Source organism: Quercus suber, unplaced genomic scaffold (assembly GCF_002906115.3).
Source record: "Quercus suber isolate HL8 unplaced genomic scaffold, Cork oak 2.0 scaffold_21, whole genome shotgun sequence".
Lineage (NCBI taxonomy): Eukaryota > Viridiplantae > Streptophyta > Magnoliopsida > Fagales > Fagaceae > Quercus > Quercus suber.
In genome coordinates, this window is record NW_027069486.1 from 924,422 (window position 1) to 934,461 (window position 10,040).

Here is a 10,040-nt window from a genome sequence, read left to right on the forward strand (position 1 = left end):
GTAAATATTATTAGTGTTTTTCCTTAGGTTGTTACAATATATGTTAGGCAAACACTATTTTGCTCCTCATGGTTCCAAGGAATATCAACTCATGGTTAAACTATACCATTCATATAATTTGGGACTCCCACCTATCCAGCCAAGTACACTGTATAACAAGATCAGTCCCTCTCTACCGATTCTTGATAGCTTTGCATGATGACTATGAGCCACTGCCTCTCTGCAGTCAGCTGCTTAATCACTCTCCTCCCACCCTAGCCCTTAATGAGTTAGCTTGTGAGAAGACTCGTCTACAGAGCTTGCAAGTCCAAAAAAGGCTTTACCATGTTGTCAGCTAACCCTTCTATTGCCTCTTCCATGCGCACTGACAAGTCTGACTATAATAAATCCAGCTCTAATAATTGCCGCTCCTCTACTCAAGTCGTAATAAGTTCGTTCTAACAATGCATTGTCTTCCCATACTCTCTTTGTAACCTAGCCATTATAATTCTTGCTTACGTGCTTATTAGAGGACCAACATCCGACATCCGAGATCCATGCATGCCTGTTCTGTGTACTTAACTCCACTCATATTTGTTGGCAATTCAGACTTCAAGTGTCATGTTTTTCATCGAGGGCCCCAAAAAAAAAAAAAAACCTATAATAATTGTGGTAAGGATATATTCAACCATCAAAATAAATTGCCGTTGGAAAGGAAAGGTAAAAGCCTGTGGTTAGTGCAAGCGTGTAGAGAACCTTACCTTGAGTGAATTGTGAGTTTTTGTGCTCCTGGATAGTGAGTGTCATAATGGAGCTTCAACTAACAACACCTATCCCCCTAAATCGAGAGATTCTTATTGAATTATTTGATGGAAAAAAATCAAGAAAACCAAAATAAATCAATTTTATTGGCAATGAATTATATAATTACATTGGTTCAAAGAAAATTAAAGAATCATAGATCATTATTCTTGAGTATCCCTCCAAAGTGAGATCATGAAAAAGGCACCTGAAACCTAGAGCACTCCACATCGAATTAAGCACTGACAAATGGGTAAATCTCATATCTTATGTTGCAACTCCCGCCAACTACTCTTCCTCCTTGTTTCCCATCACAACAACTAGGAAGTTGACCGATTGCATCATCAAGACATTGAAAACATTCACTGGTAGAAAGGTCCCATGTGCATTGAGCCAAGCCATAGAGTTTGGTTGATTCTCCCAATCCCAGGTTTAGCTCTCCGACTGCATACTTTTTAACAGTGAAAGATGCATCCTTGGCTAGTTGGCTCAATAACTCCCTACTCTTTTGGTTAAATATTGTTGGCTCACTCACATTTTGCACATTCAACAAAGAGAACCAATTTTCATTATCAATTTGACCCAAGAAGTCCTTGTTTGAGTACTTCAAAAGACAATTATCGTACCATATAATTGCATCTTTATCATATGGGCAACGTTTGTGAATTTCGTTGCTAGCCTCATTAACACACGCCTTGCAATCTGCGGCTGCAATGTCTCCACGACAAAGAGCAAGCCCATAAGTTTGGTATGGGTACCAACCTATTGAACCAAGACCAAAACCAAGAGGAGGGGTTTGGTAGTTAAGATTACCTAAGAGCTTTCTTAGGTTTGATTCATATTGGTCATTGGTGGTGAAGTTCTCAGAGCCTGAACAAATATTGTAGAGAGGGGGGCTGACTCCAAAAATGGTTTGGAGAAAGAAAGCAAAGGTTAGCAGGTAGATTAAGAAGGTGAACTGTGAGGACGACATTTTTAGAAGGAAATGAGAGGATGTTGGGTTTAAAGTATGGACCATGCAGCACTTATTTATAGTAAATCTCAGCTTCATACTAATTGGAAATGTTAAAAGGTACTGACTATTTCTTCTTTATCATTGTTGAAGTTGAACAAGAAATTTTCAATGTCGGTTGCTTTATTTGCAAAAGTCAAAAATGGGAACTAGATGCACCTTGATCAAGTTATTAAAAATGAAATAAAATGAAAGTGTACTCAACCCTCATATTATTTTATTTCAACGAAAAGTTGAACGTGACAAAGTCGCCATAATAGTAAAAGCCAAAGTTAGAAAACGTCTTAATACACTAGAAAGTTAATGCGTCGTTAGATTTTAAAATAATTTTATTAATCAAAATCAGGAATCATGAAATCATGTATTAATAAAACTTGAAATTTTTTGGAGGCCAATTGATTCAAGAATCAGTGACAGAAGGTTGAAATTTACCTTTTTCTCTATAAAGTGTTGTCCAAATTTGAATTTCGCTTCTTAAATGTTGAAAGTTACTCCTACAATTTTGTCTTAAAAAAATTTTGAAAGTATATTTCAATTTCATTAGGCTTAAAATAATTGTGTTAGTAACAGACTAAGTGTTAACATGAAAAACCTTGAGTTGGTTTAAATCAATTTATATATGGGCAAACATCCATTAGTGAATTTTTGGCATGCCCCCTTGTGTCAAGTTAAATTCTTAATAATAGATATGTGGAAATCAATAATATTAAGAGATTTTAAAAAATGTGAAGCATATATCGAGCAAAAACACAAACACATATATATATATATATATTTATTTATAAGCGTTGAAAGGAATATGAGTTGTTAAATTGTTGGCTCACTCACATTTTGCACATTCAACAAAGAGAACCAATTTTCATTATCAATTTGACCCAAGAAGTCCTTGTTTGAGTACTTCAAAAGACAATTATCGTACCATATAATTGCATCTTTATCATATGGGCAACGTTTGTGAATTTCGTTGCTAGCCTCGTTTACACACGTCTTGCAATCTGCGGCTGCAATGTCTCCACGACAAAGAGCAAGCCCATAAGTTTGGTATGGGTACCAACCTATTGAACCAAGACCAAAACCAAGAGGAGGGATTTGGTAGTTAAGATTACCTAAGAGCTTTCTTAGGTTTGATTCATATTGGTCATTGGTGGTGAAGTTCTCAGAGCCTGAACAAATATTGTAGAGAGGGGGGCTGACTCCAAAAATGGTTTGGAGAAAGAAAGCAAAGGTTAGCAGGTAGATTAAGAAGGTGAACTGTGAAGAAGACATTTTTAGAAGGAAATAAGAGGATGATGGGTTTAAAGTATGGACCATGCAGCACTTATTTATAGTAAATCTCAGCTTCATACTAATTGGAAATATTAAAAGGGACTGACTATTTCTTCTTTATCATTGTTGAAGTTGAACAAGAAATTTTCAATGTTGGTTGCTTTATTTGCAAAAGTCAAAAATGGGAACTAGATGCACCTTGATCAAGTTATTAAAAATGAAATAAAATGAAAGTGTACTCAACCCTCATATTATTTTATTTCAACGAAAAATTGAACGTGACAAAGTCGCCATAATAGTAAAAGCCAAAGTTAGAAAACGTCTTAATACACTAGAAAGTTAATGCGTCGTTAGATTTTAAAATAATTTTATTAATCAAAATCAGGAATCATGAAATCATGTATTAATCAAACTTGAAATTTTTTGGAGGCCAATTGATTCAAGAATCAGTGACAGAAGGTTGAAATTTACCTTTTTCTCTATAAAGTGTTGTCCAAATTTGAATTTCGCTTCTTAAATGTTGAAAGTTACTCCTACAATTTTGTCTTAAAAAAATTTGAAAGTATATTTCAATTTCATTAGGCTTAAAATAATTGTGTTAGTAACAGACTAAGTGTTCACATGAAAAACCTTGAGTTGGTTTAAATCAATTTATATATGGGCAAACATCCATTAGTGAATTTTTGGCATGCCCTCTTGTGTCAAGTTAAATTCTTAATAATAGATATGTGGAAATCAATAATATTAAGAGATTTTAAAAAATGTGAAGCATATATCGAGCAAAAACACAAACACAAATATATATATATATATATATTTATAAGCGTTGAAAGAAATATGAGTTGTTAAAATTTATTCACACAGACCTTAGAGAAATTTTTAAAACATGGTTATAGCTCTTAAAAACGTGGCTGTAGGACTATGAGACTATAGCCGCGTTTCCAGCTGTGGCCTAAAATTCGTAAACATAGAGCTGAGGGGTCTATAGCCGCGCTTTTATAAACGCGGCTATATATATATATATATATTTCTTTTTTTTTTTTCCCTCGAAAGATTTCAGATAAAATAAATTCAGATAAAACCCATCCTATACATAAAATGCGCAATTACACCTCAGTACCAGTCACTAGTTACATATTATGCATTGTCCAATTAAATTTTGTTGCCATACTTGTGTAAGCTGTATTTGCTATCAAGATCGAAGAAATTGCACATGTAAAGATTTGCTAGGAGTATTAATGTACCTCCCTAGGCATTAGACTCCTTGGAATAACTCTGCCAAAAAAAAAAAAACCCACAACATAAATCAGTACCATTCCAACATAGCATTTATCATTATTATTATTATTATTATTATTATTTAAATAACCATTACCTTAAATATTATTTTGGAACAACTTAAAAACTCAGACTGATCTGTGCACCCCTTAAAAAAAAAAGAATAGCATAGGCCAATGATACTGAGATGAACAGGACGGTCAATTAGAGAAAAATTTATTGATACTTATATTAAAAAGAATAAAAGCAATTCTCAAATCAAAGTGTCCAAAAGTTCTCAAGTTCTCATACTTTCTAATACCTTTCTATCTCAAGTGACACGTGGGAAAATATACAAAACCCCCCATGTGTTATACAATTAACGGTTTACTCAAAAAACAGTACCACATGAGGCTAAGTGTTATGCAATTAACAATTTACAACACACGAAAAAAAAAAAAAACCGCATGAGGATAAATGTTACACTCAAAACTTTAGGGGTTCCATGTTTTATGAAAACCACAAAGGGGTTTTGTGTAATTTTTCCATTACACTTGAATCACCAGTGATTTGGTTATTGTGCCTTTTGATTAACTTGATTTATAAAATGTTCACTTTGCCTGCTATTGTTAAGCCTGATATGTTTTATCCTATTTCTGGTTGGTTGGAAAGTGATGAGGTCTCTTCTCCACTCTCCTCATCTACCTCTATTCCTAAGACAGAGCAATTTTAACAAAATGCATAACATAATGAAGCACAAGCAGGCAGAATAACACTCAGAAATAGAAAAGACAAACTCATGCCAAAAATTAGATTGGTAAAATGCAAGTTACTTTAAAAAATAAAATAAAATAAAACAAAATAAAATAAATACAATTTTGGCTGGCTGCTTTCTCATTAACAGGTTTCCCATCTTTATGTGTGTGGGTTAATATATAAACCTCATCCCTAGTTGGCTCCTCCCCATTTGGCCTAAAAAGGATAAAAATCCAATCAATAAAAATTTCAAAATAGATATCTTAATATTGAAATTGGAGACGAACACATAATCCAAATGTATGACTGAAAAGTTATATATAATTTATATTCAACTAGCATTGAAGAGGATTTATATTTGACATGTAACCCACCTGCACTATCATTTGTATAGCCTGCATAAGGTGGTGAGTTTACTACAAGAGTGAAAAAAAGACCAATCAGTAACAGTTACAACTGAAATACGTATATATGTCAATAAGAATCTCACAACTGAAATACATAGAATTCTTGAAAAAAAGTTTCAAGAGGAATTACCGTTTGTGAATTGATATTCCAAGGATTCAGTTTCCGATTCCCAAGCTTTACATTTCTTCATCTAATCAACATTCACAAGTAAATCGTAAATATAAGTACTACCTTTCTATGAATAAAAATAAATAAATAAAAAGAAGAGGCACATAGTACATTTTTTTTTTTTTAAGAATAATAGTACATAGTTTAATAGGGTTTAAATGGCCTGGAACATGATTATTAGGTAATTAACTTTAATGATTCTAAAAAAAGGTAATTAAATTTAATAAATTCAACTTAACTCAGATTCACTTGACTACCATTTTTTATTTCCAGCATTCTATTAGTTTCTCTTTTTTATTTGAAAAGAGAAACTGCAATGGTATCGTGTCCAAAACCTTGATATTTGTACTTGTAACATCACAAAGTATCTGCTTGCTTAAAATTTGTATTCTAGAACTTAAACACGTTTGTTCATCCAGTTATGTTCTCTTATGAAAGAAAAATTAGAACTAGTGTTGAAAAGCAAAAAGAAAAAAGTAAATTGAAAACAAAATTCATGATTGAAAGAAGAGGGATGTATATTACATATATAATCTTCACCCTGTGGAATTCAGACAACAAATGGGGAAGTCAATTACTTATTTGACCTCTCCTAAGTTTATAGAGTCAGGAGAGATGTATGTGCAAAGGAACCAAACGTTGAAACTTCAATTCTAAAACCTTCTTCCTAGTTATCTTAGCACAATCAAAAAAATGAGAAAAAATAAAGGAAAATTCTTTAAATGTTTTATTTTAGTTATTTGTCTCTCCTTCCTCCTTTACCCCAACTAGCCCTCGAGGGTCAAAGTTTCCCTTTAGTTTTTTCCTTAATAGAGATTCTCTCTTTTCTCATGGAGTCGAAAAATCCCTTCCCTCTTTCAATGCCAAAGGAATTACCCAAACTCAAATTTTAAAATGTCACTGTAATGACTATTTTTGTCCCTCAGAATTTGTTACTTTTCTTAGTATTAAAGCTCACAGCAAACCTACTGGTCTAATTCTTATTCAAACCAAATAATCATCGTTTTTCCTCAAATGGGCTAAAAGGCTTAGTTACAAACCTTGTCCGCATAGGCTGCAAATCTCTAGCACTAGTAGAGCTCCCTTATCAAAACCTATGAGTTATTGAAGAATTTTGTTAGTGCCTCACAATATTGAACAACAATGCAGCATGGCTTATGTTACTTTGACCAACACCAAAATGACAAATGGTAGCCTCTCATTGTCCTGGTAATCACACTTGTCAAATTAGTGACAAACAAACCACTGTTCACTTCTAATCCATCAAAAGATTTCACACAGCCTTTACAACCTAAAAGGCACAATTTTCTTAGACTCTATCCTCATCTGGACCTTTCATTGTGACTACAGCTAGTTTATGTAAGGTCAGGTGTCCTAACACATGTTGCTCCACAACAGGCTTTGGTTAAAACTTTATGTCTCTTCATCTAGGGGAGAAGCTGAGTTCAAAACAATAGCCATCATGACCTCCTAAGTGCTATGGATCCTTACTCCATGTTTTTCAAGACCTTTCCAACCACTCTTGGTTCTTCATTTCACAATGTTAGTGCCACTCATCATGCTGCCAAAACAAGTACTTCAAGCTCTAGTGTAGCACTTTAAATATTGTTTTGTTAAGAGACTTAATTACCAATAATCTACTTACAGTTTGCTGTGTCTGCAAGGACCAACTCCCTGACATCTTCAGTAAAGATTTTGAAACTCACACCTTCCATACTGATGGTTCTTCATAAATTTTATTTAGAGTCACTAATGATACTAGTGCATTACCTAGTTATACTTCTATATAGCCTTCTATTTTTGTGTCCTACAGGGGATGAATGCCCTTGATTGTAATTCGCACAAAGCACAAATAAATAGTTTATTAAACTTTATATGGGACAATGAATAGTATTCAGCAAGTTCAGTGCCAATTACAAATCTAACGCATCACATGCAAGTGATTTTCCTAAAGTATGGTAGACAATGACTCAAATTTATTTGAATATGTATAATGTTCACTTATAATATATATATATATATATATAAAATACACTCAACTTAATTATGATAAATACACAAGGATTTCTAAGTAGTAACTACCAATTCAATTTTTTGAGAGGTGAAACCAAAAATAAAAGTTAATCAGTCCAGTAGTACACGTAAGCACCGATTCTATTATTTCATGAAACCATATACAAAAGCTGTATGTTGAGCACCTTCAAGTGCTAACCATAGCCCTTTTCTTTTTAGTTCATAAACCTCAATCGATGCAATGATGAAACATTAATATGTTGCTAGTTCACAATTGCATCCAATCAAGATTTATTTATGTGTGAAATTGTGAAGTCCAATTTAAGCAAGAATTGTATGATTCTATAGGTTGAAACAATTTTTGATTTGGTCATTCAATCTATAATTTCCTAGGAGTTGCCAAGTGTCTGGATGCAAGAAAAAATATTTGTGCTCAATTTACTTAAAATATTCAGATATTGATTAATAACTTAGACTTTTAGTTCTCAAGTCAAATTAGGAGTCCTAATGCTACAACTGCTAGGAAAAGTCCTTATATTTGTGTTCAATGTACTCAAAGAATTCCGAAATTGATTGACAGAATATTTAGTTATTTTAATTTTGAAGCAAGAGTACCTAGAGTGTTCTCCTTCAATCTCTCTTTTCTTCTTGTCTTTTGGCTCACAGTTACTGCTTCATGTGGCTAGTCACACAGCCCCTAAACAGCATCAGCAGTCTCTCTTTTCTTTTCTTTTTACAAACCTAAATCAAATCCATGCCCTTCCCTTATCAAATCAGATTTCCCTACCAAACAGCCACAAAATTAAAAAATTTCCAACTCTTACAAATCCTAACCCTTTCTAGAAGATATTAAATCCTAAATCTGCAAATTTTTGTAGCCCTATGCCCATCATAAGCATACATAGACAAGTTTTCCTAACTCTGGCCATGTCATCAACCCTCAACTTAATTAAGCCTTCATCCCACCCATGGTTTTAAAAACTAGACTAGACAAAGACCTGGAAAAGAGAGTGATACCTTATTTTTTAGTTGAACCAAGGTTTGGCCAATGGACTAGACAAAGAACTGGAAAAGTGAGTGATTTCTAATCTTGTAGTCAATCCAATATTTGACTGATAAGCAGATTGGCACATTATAAATAAATAATATTAAACACATCTAGGATATTAAACTTCTTAGCTTGTAAGCCAAATTTTTCTCTGTTTCATAATTTTTCATTATTAATCTATGAGAGAAACTTATAAAGATTTACTCCTTGTCAATTGTCACGGGTTTAGGGCTATTGGGCTTTTGCACCTTAAGAATGAAAGATAGCAGGGAAGAGTAGCTCAGTTATAAGTTAAATCATATCAAAAGTTTTGAGTTTATGAAAACCTAATAGAAGTAAAATCAAATCACTTAAATCCAAATCATGCCTTAACTCTATAAAGATGAGATTTGAATCTAGGTTATGCTTCTAATAAAAGAGACTTCATTAGCCAAGCTAGTTGGCACCTTTATCAATACAAAATTGACTGTTCAAGCTTAAAAAGATTAGTGTTCCATTTCACATAACACTCTTATGACAACTTAACCACCATTTTATCTTCAATTTGGTACGTCTAGTGTTCAAGGCCAAAGGTCAGATAATGGAGTCAAGGTTGAGATGAAAAAAATCTTATAATTTAGCAAAAGACATGGCCCCGCATATGGCAGAACATGAGAAAAAGATTCATATGGTCAATGCCAAATAGTTTATGAAAGTTTCTCATGTGGGTTAATAATCCAAATCCAGAACTCCATGCCATGTGTGAATAGTTCTGCTTAAGTTGATCACCAAAACACAGTCAATTAATTTCATGCTGCTTTCATTGCCAAAATAAAATTAATTACATCAAAGAAAAAAATGACTTCAATGTAAGTAATATACATGCAATTCTTATTGCAATGCAAACCAGTACCATCATCTCCTCATATCTATTTTAGTATTTAAATGAAATCCAACTTCAAAAATGTTTCTTCTGGATTCATACCTCTAGTCCACCACAGAAGCACAGAAAGAGAGAGACACCTGAGGATTTTAGGAGGAAAATAAGAGAGTGAGAAGAAGGATTTGCCCATTTGGGCATTTCAAGAGAGGGCAAAACTACAGTAAAATAAAATAACAAAAAAAATAAAATAAAGAAATCTAGGACAGTGCAACTGAAAAACTACAGTAAAATAGCAATTACCAGTTTCTGCAATAAACAGACGTGCCTCTTCTGTTGGAAACCTACAAACTGCTGGACTTGGATGAAGAGAAGCCAAGATGTCAAACTGGAAAATAGAGAGACAAAAAAGTAGAACGATACTAAATAATACAGGTAACAGGGGAATGAAAGGAAAACTTCATTTTAAACCT

General features: G+C 33.3%; 2 protein-coding genes across 2 annotated transcripts; both read right to left on the reverse strand.

Moving 5' to 3' along the window:
* Positions 1-893: 893 nt before the first annotated feature.
* Positions 894-1,772, reverse strand: LOC112013056 (antimicrobial ginkbilobin-2-like protein). The gene has a single exon (XM_024045447.2). It carries the CDS (start codon positions 1,751-1,753, stop codon positions 1,016-1,018), a length of 738 nt encoding a protein of 245 aa, XP_023901215.2. The 5' UTR covers positions 1,754-1,772; the 3' UTR covers positions 894-1,015.
* An 827-nt stretch (positions 1,773-2,599) lies between these two features.
* Positions 2,600-3,080, reverse strand: LOC136063631 (antimicrobial ginkbilobin-2-like protein). Its single transcript, XM_065764279.1, has one exon. It carries the CDS (start codon positions 3,056-3,058, stop codon positions 2,600-2,602), a length of 459 nt encoding a protein of 152 aa, XP_065620351.1. The 5' UTR covers positions 3,059-3,080.
* Positions 3,081-10,040: the final 6,960 nt, after the last annotated feature.

Coding starts and splice junctions, on each gene's coding strand:
- LOC112013056 (XM_024045447.2), bottom strand. CDS start 1,753: ATGTCGTCCTCACAGTTCACCTTCTTAATCTACCTGCTAACCTTTGCT.
- LOC136063631 (XM_065764279.1), bottom strand. CDS start 3,058: ATGTCTTCTTCACAGTTCACCTTCTTAATCTACCTGCTAACCTTTGCT.